Here is an 18,324-nt window from a genome sequence, read left to right as displayed (position 1 = left end):
GGAATTTAGACACTAGTGATCTTTAAGTCCAAAGGGCCTGGGTATCCTAACCTCATCATCTTGATCTTTTTCTTCCAATATCACATCTGTACCCAATCTTTTTTTCTTTTTTTCTGAGATAGAGTCTCGCTCTGTTGCCCAGACTGGAGTGCAGTGGCATGATCTCGGCTCACTGCAACCTCCACCTCCTAGGTTCAAGCAATTCTCCTGAGTAGCTGGGACTACAGGCACATGCCGATCTGAACCCAATCTTATTAGGGTCTGCAGCATTGTCCACTCAACACAAAAACTGGACATGAGCATTTTTTAGTTCCATTATGTGCCTAGTACAGAGGCGTATTCAGCAGGTAGTTAAATATTTGGTGAGAGGAGGTGAATCTTGAAAATATATAAGTTGGCCGGGCACGGTGACTCACGCCTGTAATCCCAGCACTTTGGGAGGCCGAGGTGGGCGGATCATGAGGTCAGGAGATCGAGACCATCCTGGCTAACACGGTGAAACCCCGTCTCTACTAAAAATACAAAAAATTAGCTGGGCGTGGTGGCAGGTGCCTGTAGTCCCAGCTACTCGGGAGGCTGAGGCAGGAGGATGGCGTGAACCTGGGAGGCAGAGTTTGCAGTGAGCCGAGATAGTGCTGCTGCAGTCCGGCCTGGGTGAAAGAGCGAGACTGTCTCAAAAAAAAAAAAAAGAAAGAAAAAGAAATAAGCTTTATCTAAAAAAGTTTTATTTTTATAAGAAATAAGAATAGGTCAGGTGTGGTGGCTCAAGCCTGTAATCCCAGCACTTTGGGAGGCTGAGGAGGGTGGATTGTTTGAGCTCAGGAGCTCAAGACCAGCCTAGGCAACATGGTGAAACCCCGTCTCTCCAAAAAATACAAAAATTAGCCAGGCATGGTGGCGCACGCTTGTAGTCCCAGCCATTCAGGGGGCTGAGGTGGGAGGATCACTTGAGCCTGGGAGGTTGAGGCTGCAGTGAGCCATGTTTGCGCCACTGCACTCTAGCCTGCGTGACAAAGCAAGCCCCTGGGTGACAAAGCAAGATCCTGTCTCAAAAAAAAAAAAAAGGAAATAGAAAAGATTAAAAGTTAAAAAAATTATATATAAGAAAATTATAGAAATAGCCTCTATACTCTATACCCTGTTGGTATGTTCAAAAGTTCACAAGGGACTCAGGTTATAACATAACGAGTAAGTCCTCCCCCTCGGACCTCTGATAGCCTCCGGCAGTGTCGTAAAATATTCAGTAACACGTGAAACTTCTTGTCAGCTTTCAAAGTTGTGAACTCCTTTATGTCAGCTTCCACTATAAAATAACGACCTAAAAATAAAGATATTAGTGCCAATTTTTATAAGGCCAACTTGAAAAAGAGTCTTTAATACATTAAGTTGTGAATATGAATGGTATTAATCGTTTTTACTGTTAGTATCCAATAAAACCAAGAACTAGTATTCTTGCTAAAATAATAATTATTCTATCAACAGAAGTTGCATGCATGATATTTATTAGGTCACTAGCTATCTGTTGGTATCGCTTGAACAATTCACTTTTCAAGAGGCAATGTGACATAGTGGTTATAAGAATAAAACCCGTAACAGTGTTATCATTTAACTGGATGACCTTGGACAAGTAAGTTAAGCTCTCTTTGCCTAGGCTGCAAATTGGGAGTAATAATAGTAAGTGATACGGGTGTTGAAAGGATTGAAGCTCTTGGCACACTCTCTGCCATACAGTAAGTAGCTATATCAACAGGACTAGCTATTATCATTACTATTCAATTTCCTAAAACATTGGGCATAGTTTCACAATAGACTCTAAAGCAATGTTTCTCAGGCTCAGCACTACAGACACTGTGAGCCAGAGAATTTATTTTGTGGGTGCTATCCTGTGCACTGCCGGCTGTTATAGCAGCATCCCTGGCCTTTACCTACTAGATGCCAGGAGCACCCAGCTGTAACAACCAAAAATGTCTCCAGACATGTTAAAATGTCCCCTGGTAGGATAACTGCTCCTGGTTGGGAATTAACATTCTAGATTTAGAATTTTCTAGAACTAGCTACATTTCTCGTGATTTAGTTATACTCTGAACAGTTCACATGTACACACATATATGCTGCCATTTTACCTTTGGTATCCTTCGTTTCTTCATCAATAAATCTGTGATAGAGATTTCTGGTCACAGAATTCATAGACTTTTTTGGCTGATGTAGGATTTTATATTTACTAATTACTGCCTTGTTGATTTCTTTAATAACATCATTAATTTGATCATAGGTTAAGCGGGATTTCATGTACCTGTAAAAAAGTATATGGCTAATTATTGTTTTAAAGAATCATCATACAAAATTACTTTCCTTGAAAAACATAAGTATGATGACTTTGTACAACAGTAAAACTACAGTACTCTTTATAAAAACAATCTTATATCAACTTCCAAATAAACGAGACAGCTGAATAATTAAATAGAGATGACAACATATCGGTGCTTACCTTCTCTAATTATTAACCTCTATTGTTTACCTATGGGGAACTGATATTATAATTTTAAATAAGCTCTCAAATTCTGATTCAAATGGACTGATTAACTGCAACATATCAGTTTATTTAAACATTTTTAAATGTGAGCAAAGGAAAAACTTAAATATTAATAAATTATACAACTTATAGCACTCTGGTGCTATGCAAAAACTATTACTTGTTCAGAGAAAGAAAGAGAAAAAAAGGAGGAGGAGGAAGGGAAGATGAAGGGCAACAAAGAAGACCACAACAAAGTTGACAATGAAAATTAAGACAAAGGAGAACTGATGGGGTAGGGGATATACAGGAGTGAGTGACTGGAAGCTGCCTGGGCAGAGGAGAACCAAAGCAGAGCCATGATGTTTTCTATGCCCTAGCTCAAGTTCCCTTAGAGCACTCTCTTTCACTCTGAATTCTACTCTTCAACCTCCCGCTTGTCCGTCTTCCCAGTCACCATGGAGTCTTACAATATAAAAACAGGAGACTCTCAATTTTGAATGTTTTGAACACACCAAAAACAAAACTTGATGATCTGCTTCAATTTGTCTCTTCAACAAATTGTAAGTTCAGTAGGTTAAGATCTGTCCTTCACTTCTATTCAAAGTAGCAGCTTTCTAGTCAAAACTTCCTTGATACAATGATATAGAAGTTTATTTCAAAGAAAATGTTCATATTTCCAAAAAAACACTCATTTTCATTATTCCTCTCTTTTCGAAATTCATTTTTGCTGTCCTGTTTTTTCTAACCACGATTTCTACAAACTCTTATACCCCAGCTCTCCACAATGCACTTACGTATTCCTTCAAATCTTCTCAACTACCACCTTGATTTCCTCAATAGTCATCCCTAATCTCCTTCAATGTTTTCCACTTTAACTCTACTCTCAGCACCATTTGTTTTAAAGTAAATAAAAACTCTATGCTTGGAAAACATGATTTTTTCACCCTAATCTTCTAACTTCATTTCTCATTCATTAAATAACCCCTAGTTGAAAAATGAATACTCTACCATGACCATTCTAATTTCCTTCCAATAGCTCTTCATGGAAGCATTTTCCAAAAATCCTTTACTCCACTGTTCCTCACAGCCACATTAGCTCTTCACATTAGCTCAGCCAATGAGCAACAATAACAAAGATCAAAGCTGAATAGCATCAGAGCATCAAACAGTTTTCATGAAAATAAAGCTGTCAATAAAGGAAATGACTGCTAGTTTGGTGGCTCACACCTGTAATCTCAGCACTTTGGGAGGCCGAGGCAGGTGGATCACTTGAGGTCAGGAGTTTGAGACCAGCCTGGCCAACATGGCTGAAACCCCATCTCTACTAAAAATAGAAAAATTAGCTGGGTGTGGTGGCACACGCCTGTGGTCCAGCTACTTGGGAGGCTGAACCATGAGAATTGCTTCAGCCCAGGAGGCAGAGGTTGCAGTGAGCCGAGATCATGCCACTGCACTCCAGCCTGTGGGACAGAGTGAGACTGTCTCAAAAACAAAAAAAGTAGTAAAAAAAAAAAAAAAAAAAAAAAAAAAAAAAAAAAAAAGGTAAAGGAAATGACAAAATAACCCTCTCTCCCCCCCCAGAAAAAGACTAAAGACCAATGTCAACGTCATCACTAGTCTTGGAGTTGTGAAAGAGCCAGGTATTTTTCAAGTGGCTAATTGGTAGCAATTTTTAAGTAGGAGGTAACACTAGCAGGTGTAAGATTAGGTTGGGCTTTCTCACACACTACCAACAGGAGTAAAAACTGGTATGTAGCACTCTGACGTGTCAAGAGCTTGGAAACTGTCACTCCCATCCTCACAACAAGAGCAAACTGAAAGCTGGTAACTCTTCTCAGAGAATTGAGGTCACAGGGCCAAACACTGCCCCCAAAACAGGAGAGACAAACAAATGCAGAGAATGACAGCTTCCTAGGGACAGAAGCCACTGGAGTGAGTAACTGTAGGAACATTTAAATAGTAACGGACAAACTGCTAAGGCTCAGTTTGAACTAGCTTGAAAGTTAAAAACTCCTGGGGATCCAGTTTAGGGAGCCCCCCATACTTCCATGAGTTTTACTTCCAGGAACCACCCCTGCCTTCCCCCCAAGTTTTCAAAATGAAGATCAGAGAAAAATTCTCTTGAGCATCAGCAAGAGGAAGGAAAAAGTAATTATTTTGAAATAGGCCAGGGAAAAGTAGAGCAGTTCTGTTATCCAAAACAAAGACCTGCCCTCAAGGAAAACTACTTGACCAGAACCTTATCTGACCTAGGGGAAGGGTAGTTAGATGATTTCAGCCCCGTCTAGCTAAGAAACACCTTAGAAGGTCACAGGCCAGAGATGCAGTACCCCTAAAAAGCCTGAGATTTAATCATAAGATTATAGAATGCTTCTCCTCTCCAACACCTTACCACCACTACAACAAGGTTACAGGAACGTATTAGTGAACTAACACTTAGCGAGCTATAAGACACAGAATCTATTAAGAAAAAATTTCTAAGGAAACCCAAAGACAACAGAGGAGACAAAAGAAATGGGAACTAGGGCCAGGCACAGTGGCTCATGCCTGTAATCCCAGCACTTTGGGAGGCTGAGGCGGGTGGATCACGAGGTCAGGAGATCAAGACCATCCTGGCTAACATGGTGAAACCCCGTCTCTACTAAAAATACAAAAAATTAGCCTGGCATGGTGGCGGCAGGCGCCTGTAGTCCTAGCTACTCTGGAGGCTGAGGCAGGAGAATGGCGTGAACCTGGGAGGCGGAGCTTGCAGTGAGCTGAGATCGTGCCAGTGCACTCCAGCCTGGGCGACAGAGCAAGACTCCATCTCAAAAACAAAACAAATCAAAACAAAAGAAATGGGAACTAGAAGAAATTGAAGCTTCTAACATTTACAACTGTAGCAACCATTAAACATAGCCCAGCTCCTAGACATATCAACATAAAATCTCACACTAAAAGCCTATTTACTTCAGTTGCTATTATCCAGACACATCTTGTCCAGCTTTCAACAAAAATTACTAGGCATAAGATAAAAATACAGGCTGAGAGCATCACAAGCATCAGAAGCAGATTGAGAAATGACAGAGATTTTGGAAGTATCAAACCACTAACTCAAATAACTATGTTTAATATGCTAAGGACTCTAATGGAAAAAGGATAAAATGCAAGAATAGACAGACAAAGCAGAGATGGAAACGCTACAGAAGAATCAAAAGGAAATGCTAGAAATAAAGAACTCTAAGAGAAATGAAGAATGCCTTTGATGGGCTCCATCAGCAGACTAGACTCAGCTAACGAAAGAATCAGCGAACTTGAAGATACATCAATAGATAACGTCAATAGATACTTCCCAAACTAAAATGCAAAGAGAAATACAAAAAAGAACAGAAAACCCAAGAACTGTGAGGCAATCAAAAAAAAGTATAACATACAGGTAATGAGACTACTAGAGAGGAAGAAAGATATGCAAAGAACTCTTAAAATTCAATGAGAAGAAAACAAACAACCCACTTTAAAAACAGGCTCAAGACCTGAACAGATATCTCATCAAAGAAGATATGCAAATGGAAAATAAGTATATCAATATGAAAAGATGCTCAGCGCTCCCTTCAGTAGCTCAGCTGGTAGAGCAGAGGACTGCAGTACTTGCTGAAAAGATGCTCAATGTCAAATGTCACTAGGGAATTGTAAAGTAAAATAATTAGATACCACTATACACCTATTAGAGTGGCTAAAATCCAGAACACTGACAATACCAAATGATAAAGAGTATGTGGAGCAAGAGGAATGTTCTGTCATTGCTGGTGGGAATGCAAAATGGTATAGCCATTGGCAGGTTTTTACAAAACTGAACATACTCTTATATGACTCAGCAGTTACACTCCTAAGTATTTACCCAAATGAGTTGAAAACTTATGTCTACATGAAACCTGCACATGAATGTTTTTAGCGCTTTATTCATAGTTGCACCAAACTGGAAGGAACTAAGATTGCTTCAATAGGTGAATGAATAAACAAACCAATACATCCATACAATGGAGTACTATTTAGTGTTAAAAAGAAATGAGCTATCAAACCACAAAAAGGTACAAGGGATCATAAATCCTTATTTCTAAGTAAAAGAAGCCAGTCAGAGAAGGCTACATACTGTATGACTCTAACCATATAACATTCTGGGGTTCAGTGGGAGATAGAAAGAGGTGGGATACAAGGCACTTTTAGGACAGTGAAACTTTTTAGGATAGTGAAATTCTTCTGTATGATACCGTAATGGTAGACACATGACATTATACATTTGTCAAAACCCATAGATGGTACAACACAGAATAAATCCTAACATAGATAAGGATGGTAATTAATAGTAATGTATCAATATTGGTTTGACAACTGTAACAGATATGTCATACCAATGCTCTGTTACTAGGGAAAACTGTGTGCAGGGGAGAAGCGGTATGAGAACACTGTACTATCTGCTCAATTTTTCTGTAAACCTAACAAAGGTTCTAAGAAATATACTTTATTAAATAAAACAACAACCAAAACAAACTGGTATGAAAAACTCTCTAGAAAGCAAAATAATCATGATCTTTGCCTCAGGGACTCTCCTCCTAAGACTCTATCCCAAGGAAATAAAAAAATTGCAAAACAGCCTTGTCTAAAAGATATTTCATTGTACCATTATTTGTAACAATAAAGTCAACCCAAATACGTAATGAGGAAATGCTACAAGTTATTGGATAGCTATATATTATATGACTATTAATGATAGAAAAATTATCACAATAAAAGGATAGTAAGTTGTATTTACAGTATAACTACATTGCTATAATAACAGGTATAAGAAATACCTGTTACATATGTATAGTCAAATAAAATCTGGAAAGCTATACCCTATCTTATCTAATGGTAGAATTACAGATGAGTTTTACTTTCTGACAACAAACACTTTCTAGTAACATGTATTATTCGTATAATAAAAAGGTAACAAGAAATGTAACATAACATGAAGCTTAGAAGTTAAGCAAAGCCCTGGAATTATGAGTTTAAAAATGTTGATTTTCATAATTGGTTCCCCATTATTGCCATATGTAAAAGGCAAGGGAGACCCGCCCCCCCCCCCCCGCCTTTGGGGGAAGCATTTTGTCTTATTCATTCCTCTATTCTGAGTGACCCAGGGCCTGGAATATAGCACAGGCTCAAACAAGTGCGGGGTGCAATGCACAAACGGAAACCAAACACAACGCTGTCCATTCTCATTCTCAATTCTACACAACACACTCGATTTCCTTAAAATTACCACAAAACTGAGGCTACTTCTATAATATGATTGGTAAATCTGTAACACAAAAAGGTCCAAGAGAGGACTTAAGCAATGAATTGATCCATCTCTAGATCTCTCTATGAAGGGGTTTCACAACAAAAATCTTCAAAAAATTTACTGCATTTTTCATAGTATAATGTGAAACTTTTTAAAAAGATCAATATTTGAACATAGCATATTACAATTAATATAATTAAGCTTTATGATTTAAACGATCATTTATGTTTATTAAGGGGTTGAACATTATTTATCTTAAATACTTACGAAGGAACACCATTGAACTCATCACAAGTTATAAACGGCATTTCCTTAATACTTCTTTGCTCTTTGGGAGGCTTCTTTACGGGTTCAGGTTCCTCAACTTTGATTGGTTCTTCAGGATCAAGATCTGATCCCTTAACACTACAGAATACAGATGTACATACATACAGGCAATTGTCAGAAATAAGCAGCATACTGACAGTTTTCCCAACTGAAAATAATATTAAATACGTAACTCATCCTGTTATAATCTTATTGCCAACATTTTTTTCTATCCCTATGTCTATTGTTCATGAACATCTAAACGGTGAAGGAAATGTTGAAAAATTAAGTTCCCAAATCTTCAGTAATATAGCTACATTTATTTACGTGTAACATGATATCTTCATCAGTTGTCCCACCAGCTCCTCAAAGTCAGTAAGTTAACAGCTTTACGGCTTAATAGCTTCTCTTAACCCCTTAACAGCTTGTCTTCCTGATGTCCCTAACTCTGAATCTGGAAACATCAGTTATCTTAGACTTCTATTTATTCTAATTTATCCTGATGGTTGCTCATGTCAGTCCCTGTGTATTGCGGAGTCATTTTAGTTGCCAGCAATGATCATGGGTCACCCCTGGATTCAATCTGCCCAATTTTTACAGCGAGTGAGAAGCCGACTAATATAGCTCCTGTCCCACTAGCAACAAAGTCTAGAAACACACTATAGCTCCTAGGTTCCTTAACTGCCAGGGATGTTGCCAGCAGCAAGTCAAGACATAGGAAAGACGACACCAGATATAAGAAACAGTAGGGGGCTGCTATAACTACACATAATAACAGGTATAAGAAATACCTGTAATATTTCTTATACCTGTTATTATGTGTAGTTAAGTAAAATCTGGAAAGCTATACCCTATCTTATCTGAATGGTAAATTACAGATGAGTTTTATTTTCTGACAACAAACACTTTCTAGCAACATGTATTATTTGTATAATAAAAAGGTAACAAGAAATGTAACATAATATAAAGCTTAGAAGTTAAGCAAAGCCCTGGAATTATGAGTGGGAGGATGGCCTCAGGAGCAAGCCAAGGGAATCCCCAGAAAGGCAGGAAGCAAGATCCCAAGATGACAGTCAAATGCCAGACACAGATGGCAACCAGCCTCACTGAGGTGGTGTGACTCGGCCACCCTGCACGCTGTCAAGATAAAGATGCCCAATGCATGATAATCCTTCTGTGAATCCTAACATATGAGATTCCACTGTGAGACTGGCTGAATCGTACCTGTACTTGTTTGTCTTGACCATGTGTTGAGGAAGCACCTGATTGGCTCCCTTATGCCCTGCTGTGTTTATCAGCTGAAAATAACCATTTTCAACTACAGAAAGGTTCTGCTCTCACCTATCCCTGAAAGTTGAGGCTAGGCCATAGTCAGCTTAGAAGAAAATTCCTCCTATTCCCCTGATCAAATTCTTACTGGATGTCCAATGACAGGTAATGGCTGAGAAAGAGCAAGACAGGATAAAGATGCCAAGTCCTCACCGAGGTGATGGGAGGATATGTGGGGAACAAGAGAAACAAGAGAGCCAGGTCTTCAAGATGGAAAATTTGAGGAGAAAATAGCAGGCCATTAAATCGCTGGAACTAGATGTCATATCAAGGCCAGAGCTGGACATTTGAGAGCATTAACAGTGGAGTTGGGTAAGAATGAGTAAAGCAGGTAGGAGAGATCTATAATTTAAAAAAGGGGAGAGAAAAAGGAGGCAGCCAAGTCAGAGAAGTGGGCTGACAACTAAGAAAGCACAGTGGCAGGGCAGAAAACAGAATTTCAAAAACAAAAAGGTGGTATGCAAAATGAAATCTTAGAAGTAGAACCAGGGCTGACGAGGGATTTTTGACCTCTTCGTGACCTTCAACCACCCTAGGTGTGGTGGCAATGACAGCCAAAAGCCAGGTGTTAGGGCCTCGGGGAGAAAGCAGAAGCACAGACACACCTTGTAAGGGGGAAGAGAGAGAGGATGGACATTTGAGGGGAAAAAAGAGCTAAGCTTATTGTTCCTTTGGCTTTTATTTATTTATTTTGAGGCAGGATCTTACTCTGTCGCCCAGCCTGGAGTGCAGTAGCACCATCAGGGCTCACCGCAGCCTTGACCTGCCAGACTCAAGCAATCCTCCCGCCCCAGCTCCCTGAGTAGCTGGGACTACAGGGGTGTGCCACTGTGTCTGGCTAATTTTTTGTATTTTTAGCAGAGGTGGGGTTTCACCATGTTGCCCAGGCTAGTCTCAAACTCCTGGGCTCAAGCAATCTGCCTGCCTTGGCTTCCCAAAATGCTAGGATTATAGGCGTGAGCCACTGTGCCCAGCCTCTTTAGCTATTTTTAAAATGGTAACTTCCTTAAGCTTATTTTTACCCAAAGGCAGTGGTTCTCAATGGTCGGGGAAGATTTTGCCCTCAGAGGCATTTGGCAATGTCTGGAGACATTTTTCACTGTCATGAATGGGTGGGATGGAGGGATGCTACCAGAATCTAGTAGGCAGAGATCAAGAACACTACTCAATGTCCTATTCTCATAACAAAAAATTAACCTGCCTAAAATGTCAAGGAACAAACGTCAGTTGACAAACTGCTCTCAGGGAAAGAAATGAGTGAAAAAAGAGAGGCTAGAGAGACTTGCCCTTGGCAAACTGGGAAAGAAGTGTTAGATTTTCCTCAGAGACACCAAGATAAGAAAACTGGTGAACATGGAAATACTGTTTTTAGTATAGGTGACAAAAAACTAGATCATCGCTGACAAAACTGCAAGTACATGAAAGAACAAAAGGCTTTGAAGAACTTGTTTTCATGGGTTTATAAATCCAGATAGCAAGAATAATTATAAATACACTTACCAGCTCTGGGTTACTGTTACTTGAGGCAAATGGGAAGGAATGTTTTCTTTAAGATGTTCTATGTCTTTGTAATCTTCTTCAAGAGATTCACAGAGTTCCTAAAATTTAAAAGTGCTCACAAATAAGTCTCTGTCCTCCCCATGTGTGTTTTAAGATATTCTAAAGAGCAGGGAAAACAGTGAACCATAATCACAGTGACTGTGGCTGGATGCGGTGGCTCATGCCTGTAATCCCAGCACCTTGGGAGGCTAAGGCGGGTGGATCATGAGGTCAGGAGATCGAGACCATCCCCACTAACACTGTGAAACCCCATCTCTACTAAAAATACAAAAATTTAGCCGGGCGCGGTGGCACGCGCCTATAGTCCCAGCTACTCAGGAGGCTGAGGGGGGAGAACTGCTTGAACCTGGGAGGAGGAGGCTGCAGTGAGCTGAGATCGCGCCACTGCACTCCAGCCTGGGCGACAGAGAAAGGCTCGTCTCAAAAAAAAAAAAAAAAAAAATCACATTGACTGGAGTACCGAAAATGCAGAATGAAGTGAAAAAGCAATGAATCCAGCAATAAAAAATTGGTTTCTAGAGCTGTTTTTGGATGGTGGTAATATTTTTCTCTACTGGATTTTTTTCAGAGAACAATCACTATAATCACATTGCAATTACAAAGCAGGACTAAAGTTAAGTCTTTCTCAAATACTTTAATCTTGGGAGATAACTAAGAAATATATAAAGAACTTATGTTTTTCATTCTCATAAATTGCTTTTGTTGGCTTACCAAATGCTCCCCAGTGTTACCTGTGTAACAGCAACCGTATTATCACAGCATGGTAATATACCCAGCTGGCAAGCATGAGATGCTGCTTTAGGATGACTTCCACTGTGGGCTACCTACATGCCAGCTTAATGAAAATTTCTACTTGAAAGCTGGGGTGTTTTGGTCTCTAACTTTTACTAGAACTTGAGGCTATGAACTCACACACATTTTAATAAGGAAAATATTTTGTGCCTTTGGATTCCCACCATCTGGCTCCCAATCACAATGTGAACAGAAATTCCAAATAGCCTTCAGTTCTGAGTTGAGCATTCTCTAGGCCCACACCTAACCCTGGACATTCTTGGGCAGGTTAGAACTGAAATGCCGGTATTGGTTTCTGTTTTGAATTTATATAATGTCTTTTCCTTGAAGAGGTGAATGACATTCATGGATACCAATTCCATTTTGACTAATAGAGTGATAGGCATAATCGTGCCCATTCCTATAGCTGAACAATCTTTACAGACTTTAAGGATTATAAGGCTGAATGGGGTCAGGGAGGTCCCTTGTTCAATCCCACTGAGCAATTCCCCAGCTCTAACAATGTGAGGTAATTATGGTACAGATTATTTCCCCCTCAGGAAGTGCACAAGCACTTTTATTAGCTGAACTCAATTTGAAGGCTTGTTTAGAATAAAATGTGCATGTGAATGAGGCTCAAGTTTTTCTTTACCTGAGAACGCTTATATTACCTTTTATAAAAATATAGAAATATAGACATATAAGGGAGCTAAGAAACAGTTCAATATGATCCATTATTTTTTTCAGATGAGGATCTTGAAACCCCAACAGGTAAAATAGCTTTCTCAGGGTGGCAGAGAGTACCAAGGACCACCAAGGTAAGAATCCATATCTCCTCACCCAAAGCAGGTGTTCTTTACATACCACTCTACTAGAACATCATTGTTTAAATTAAAGCTACCAAGAATTATTAGCAAACTCTCCTTTCTAGTAAAGTTCAATTCCACTGGCCATCAGCAGAAAGTAGCAGCTGTGGAGCTCCAAATTCCATTATACTAGGAAAATAAAACATAAATGGCATACTGTACCATTAATAATTTATAAACCAAAAACATTATAAACAAAGCATCCTTAAGAATTACTTAATGATTAGGGAGTTTGTATGTATTGTCTTTTTTACTGCTTCCTCATTAGAGAAACATTACCTTGAGTGAATTGTTGGTTTGTTCTTGATACTGAATTTCCAATTCCAATTTATTTAGAAGTTCATTTATTACAATGATCTCATCTCCTATTTTATTTAATACAGTTTTCAAGGTAGGTTCCTGGCCTGTTATAAACAAAAATAAAATAGAAAACAAAGTGTATAGAAAAGCAGTAGCTACAAGTACTCATGCGAACTCTTGGAACAGATAGCTGTACCTTAGAGAGGGGTGGAAAAAGGTCTACTGCTTTAGCCCCTAGAAAATGACTCCATGGACAATCCTGAGACCTCATTTCTAAGTAGTATGGAACAGAAGGAGGCGAGAGGCAAGGACAATGTCTCTCCTGCGTCTTTTGTTTCTGGCAAATTCCTCCACTTATTAAAACACTTAGAAATGCCAGGTAAAACAAGCATCCTTCTACGTCCACAGCTAAGCTTTCATGAGAAAAAGGCAAATTTCCAGGGGTTCCAATATGAAGAGGGAACTGTGGTTCCCCTTCATACTAGGCAGGGTGTGTGAGCTGAGGCTGCAGCAGCCCTAATCTGAGGAGTGTGGCGCAATGCTGGACAGGAGGTTGTCAATCTCAGCAATGGAATATATTTGATTTTAATAGGGATAAGATCCAAGGTTTTGGGGCTTTAAAACACAGGGTGTTGGAAGTGAGAATCTCAAATGAGGCTAGGACTCTTCTTTATGAATATATTTTCAGTGAAAGTTGTAATCACTCACCAGAGAAATAAGCTTATGTTTTAGACAGGCCCTTCAGTGTGTGTGTGGAAGGGGTGGGAGTGAGGTTGAGGTGAAACTCTCTTTCAGAATTTGTAATATGGATTTGGAATTCATATTAACACTATCCACACTATTCAAAACCACCCCTAAGCAGACAAAGTAACATAAAAAGTCACAAGCTGGTGATAACCCTGGGTACCTGGCAAAAACAAACATAAGACATTTATAAAGTAGTATATTCTCATAGTCCCAATCCCACCTCCTAGCACCCCTCTCTAGGTGAGAAAATCAGAGTCCCTTCCTCCCTAGAAATAAAAGAAGTAGTTTTTTAAAAAATTTAAGGGCAGATTAAAAGCACAGAAGAAAAACTACCTTCATAATTGAAGCTTCCCATCTGCATTTCCAGCTATCTAACAATGACATACACATAAGTAAAAGCAGACTTTGGCAATATCTGTAGATTAAGGAGGCAGTAGAGTGAACCAGGTAGAAGGCCTGAAGTCAGAGACACCAAGTACCTACCTCATTACTGCGAAGATAGGTGAAAGTACATATAAGATGGGCTTAGCCCTGCATGTAGAACGTAATACTCAGTAAATGCTAACTGCCATTCATCATCATCATGAGGAGTATATCATTCTATCTAATAGAGCAGCACTACTTGCATTTGACACCCAGCTCATAACAACTAAAACTAATTAATAAGTAAATGAGAGTACTGATGTCTCTGAGAATAATTTCAGTAGAATTAGTTGAACACAGTATTTCTTCCCCATACACTGGTATCTCAACTTTTAGTCACCTAAATTTTAGGGTGTTGTTTACCACTTTTTTTTTTTTTTTTTTTTTTTGAGACAGGGTCTTGCTCTGTCACCCAGGCTGGAGTTCAGTGGCACCATCAGAGCTCACTGCAGCCTCAACCTACCAGGCTCAAGCAATCCTCCTGCCTCAGCCTCCTGAATAGCTGGGACTACAGGTAAACGCCACCACACCTGGCTCATTTTTTATTTTGTGTAGAGACAGGGTCTTACTATGTTACCAGGCTGGTCTCAAACTCCTAAGCTCAAGCGATCTGCCTGCCTCGGCCTCCCAAAGTGCTGGGATTACAGATGTGTGTCTGGTCACTGTTTTATATGTAGTAATCTAGTCAGTTACAGAAGCCAAAGTAGCAAACAAACTACCAGACTTTATTTTATAGGCTATGGAGCCACACAAATTATTATCCCCCCATACAAAATGACAGTTGACAACTGTGTAAGGATCTAATGGGTCTGACTGCTTCAGCCAGGCCTATGCTTTGGTGGGTCATGTGAATTCAAGGCTTGATAGTTTTATAGATCTCCAAATTATATTTGTTTATCCACGACTAATCATAACCTCAGAAAGTGAATTTAAACAAGACTAATTATTAAACATCTAAAAGTCTTTTACAAATTACTTCAATAAAAATGGCAACAAAATAGAAAGACTACTAACATGGGAATCAAGAAACAGAAACTGTCGCCCAACCAAGTACTCATGAGCTGAGGGACCTGGGCCAGCCACCTGACTTCCGAGAGTCTCAGTTTCCTCAGGTGTGAAGTCAGGGGGCTCCTTAAGATGAACCCACAGTCCCTTTAGCTTTAACTTTCCAGAGTATGTGAACCATAAACTGTAAAATGTATGAGGCTCCTTTATTAGTAGTTATCAATACAGGACTGAGAATATCAACGTCCCTGAGAGGGGAGGTATAATTCGAAATGGCCTATCTAACATTATAATTTCATATTTGAGAAAGTTTTCAAACTACCAATTCATAATACAAACTACAATACAAGTTCAACACAACCTTCCCAGCACATGGAATTCTGTCTGCCAATAAACCTTTACCCTCCCAGATAAGGTTAGGGAGTATATAATTCTCTAGACATTTTAGATTTGACAAGGATCATCTGTTTCTCTGAACTTTCATTGCATCATCCAATTTCAGCACGTCAAAATATTTTCAAAGATACTTAAAATCTCCAAGTTCATGGATGCTTAAATAATTCATTTCATTTTCAATTAGTTATTTCCCAGTGATATAGAGTAATAAGCTTCCTCCAAAGCAGGCTCTAAGATGGGTTATGAACTACTTTTACCCCTATGGAGCTCTACATCAGTTTTTTTTACTTGCCTTTTAATAATGTGCCACATAACAGTGATTCAGTCAACAATGGACCACAAATATGACAGTGGCCCCATAAGATTATAACGGAGCTGAAACATTCCTATTGCCTTGTGACATCGGAGCCATCATAACATCATGGTGCAATGCATTATTCACATGTTTGTGGTGATGCTGGTGTAAACAAACTCTAATGCCAGTATTACAAAAGTACAGCACATACAATTATGTATAGTACATAATAATTGATAATAAATGGTTACTAGTTTATGTTATTTACTATACAATACTTTGTATTGTTATTTTAGAGTGTACTCCTTCTACCTATTAAAAAAAAAAAAGTTAACTGTAAAACAGCCTCAGGCAGATCCCTCAGGAGATATTCCAGAAGGCATTGTTATCACAGATGACTGCTCCATGTGTGGTACTGCCCCTGATGACCTTCTAGTGGAACAAGATGTGAATGTGGAAGACAGATGTTGATGATCCTGCCCCTGCATAGGCCTAGGCTAATGTGTGTGTGTGTGTATTCGTTTTTGACAAAAAAATTTTAAAAAGTTAAAAAAAAAAAATAGAAAAAAGCTCATAAAGATATAAAAATATTTTTGTACACCTGTACAATGTATTTGTTTTAAGCTATTAGAAAAGAATAAAAAAGCTAAGCCAAACTAAGAAGTTTATTAAGTAAAAAAGTTATAGTAAGCTAAGGTTAATGTATTATTGAAGAAAGTTTTTCATTTTTTATAAATTTAGTGTAGCATAAGTGTATAGTACTTATAAAGCCTACAGTAGTATACAGTGATGTCCTAGGCCCTCACAGTCACTCACTGTCTCACCCACAGCAACTTCCAGTTCTGCAAGCTCCATCAATGGTAAGTGGCCTATACAGGTGTTCCATTTTTAATCTTTTACTGTATCTTTTCTATGTTTAGATACACAAATACTCACCATTGTGTTACACTTGCCTAAGGTATTCAGTACAGTCACATGCTATACGGGTTTGTTGCCTAGGAGCAATAGGCTACATAGCCTAGATATGTAGTAGGCTGTACCATCTAGGTTTGTGTACATTTACGTACATTCTATGATGTGATGTTTGCACAACGACAAAATCATGTAACGCTTTTGTCAGAACACATCTCCATCATTAAGGAACGCATGACTGTATCTCTATTTAGCTGTAGAACCATGGATGCCACATAACCTTCAAATCTCACCATTGGCCTATGTGTCTCAGAAAAACATAAGTAAATAATTCTAATGAATATTCAGTTCATTGTTCAATGTACCTTACATTTTTAGTATCCTCCACAATATTCAAAATGACATTGGACTATTTAAAAAATCGTTATGCAAAAATCTAAAATTACCTAAGATGCAGTCACTTAACCAAGCAAAGATATCATTCAGAGTGGAATAATCAAAATGCATTTTGTATATACAAAGTCAGTGGAATCTGTTTTACTTACCACAGTTTCTTAATGATAAGGTTTTCTTAATATTGCCAATCTTTTCATTAACATGAGAGCATAATTGTTCCAGATCTGAGGAGGCCATCCTTTAAGCTTCTGAAGGAAAAAAAAATAAACATATTCGTAACAAGAAAAGCCACACAAATTTCTGTTCACTTTCGAAATCCAAGAATGGTCAATGTCAAGTAAATCACATGTCTTTGAAGGTTAAGCACAAAAATTCAAGAGCAATTTCTTTCAATTCTACAACATTCAGTTTCTAACCACGGTACCGTACTGACTTGTCTTAGAGCCTTAGGCCATCGATGGATCCCAAACCAGGGGAAAGGGGATAAGCCTGGGTCCTTTCCTTAAGGATTCAGGAGGAAAAACGCACTATTTGTATATAAAGACAATATTGGTATTTTCTTTAAACACGCAAAATAAGGACACATTTTTTAAAAAATGTGTTACACTGTCAAAGAAATGGGCCCAGGTAATCATTTTTCCTGTGCTGTGAGGGGTTGGGGCTTTACAGTTTGGGATCGGTAAGGAGGCCGAGAAATGGGAAAGAACCAGTTTCCCACCCACTCCGCGGGTGAGAGAGAAGGGGAGGGTCTAAAGCATCCAACCCAGCCTCCAGCCCCGTCCTCCCCCAAGCCCGGCGCGGTCCGCGGCCCCCAGCTGCCAAGCAGCTACCTCGGGCGCTTCCAAAGGCAGGGTCCCCAACACACAGACTCCAACCTCAAGTCCGTCCGGGAGCAAAAGGCTACTCGCCGCTGGGTCTCCAGCCGCGGATACCGCAGTCTCCGTTGGAAGCCCAGGATGGTGAGACGGGACTCTGTAAGCAAAATTCAAACCGCCCGCCGCGCCCTAGCGCCGCGCAGGCGCACATCCATGCTTCCGAAGCGCAGGCTCAGCCGCTGTTCCCGGTTTGCGTCATCCGGGGCCACAGCTGGGCGGGAAGGAGGGGTGGCCGAGCCGGGGAAAGGCGGGGCGAGGGCGAAGGCGGGGCTTCCGGACGAAAGGATAACCCGGAGGTGCTCTTCCCGCGCTAACCAGTCTGGGGAGAT

General features: G+C 39.6%; 1 protein-coding gene and 1 long non-coding RNA gene across 4 annotated transcripts in view; one reads left to right on the top strand and one right to left on the bottom strand.

The window, feature by feature from the left end:
- The window catches only part of LOC117976796 (uncharacterized), a 134,868-nt gene that overhangs the window by 47,573 nt on the left and 68,971 nt on the right, over positions 1–18,324 (top strand). For both annotated transcript variants that reach the window (XR_010110157.1, XR_004667565.3), the window contains 2 exons: positions 14,513–14,630; positions 16,643–16,672. This is a non-coding gene — a long non-coding RNA (uncharacterized LOC117976796). The remainder of the gene's footprint in view (positions 1–14,512; positions 14,631–16,642; positions 16,673–18,324) is intronic.
- Positions 65–18,168, bottom strand: SKA1 (spindle and kinetochore associated complex subunit 1). Of its 2 annotated transcripts, none has more exons than XM_003827218.5 (7): positions 17,951–18,168; positions 17,270–17,368; positions 12,926–13,050; positions 10,950–11,047; positions 8,082–8,219; positions 2,124–2,293; positions 65–1,318 (listed from the first exon to the last, which is right to left on the bottom strand). In XM_003827218.5, exons 2-7 carry the CDS (start codon positions 17,355–17,357, stop codon positions 1,170–1,172), a joined length of 768 nt encoding a protein of 255 aa, XP_003827266.1. In that variant the 5' UTR covers positions 17,358–17,368; positions 17,951–18,168; the 3' UTR covers positions 65–1,169. The 2 variants fall into 2 exon arrangements, with proteins under 2 accessions (XP_003827266.1, XP_003827265.1); XM_003827217.4 differs by having other exon boundaries at positions 17,996–18,168.

This window comes from Pan paniscus, chromosome 17 (genome assembly GCF_029289425.2).
Source record: "Pan paniscus chromosome 17, NHGRI_mPanPan1-v2.0_pri, whole genome shotgun sequence".
NCBI classification, from domain to species: domain Eukaryota; kingdom Metazoa; phylum Chordata; class Mammalia; order Primates; family Hominidae; genus Pan; species Pan paniscus.
Note: the sequence above shows the minus strand (reverse complement) of the source record. Positions and strands in the feature narration are given on the sequence as shown.

Coding starts and splice junctions, on each gene's coding strand:
- SKA1 (XM_003827218.5), bottom strand. CDS start 17,357: ATGGCCTCCTCAGATCTGGAACAATTATGCTCTCATGTTAATGAAAAG. Junction 11,048..12,925: donor AAACCAACAATTCACTCAAG/GTAATGTTTCTC, acceptor TTTAAATTTTAG/GAACTCTGTGAATCTCTTGA. Junction 2,294..8,081: donor GAGTTCAATGGTGTTCCTTC/GTAAGTATTTAA, acceptor ACTTTTTTACAG/GTACATGAAATCCCGCTTAA.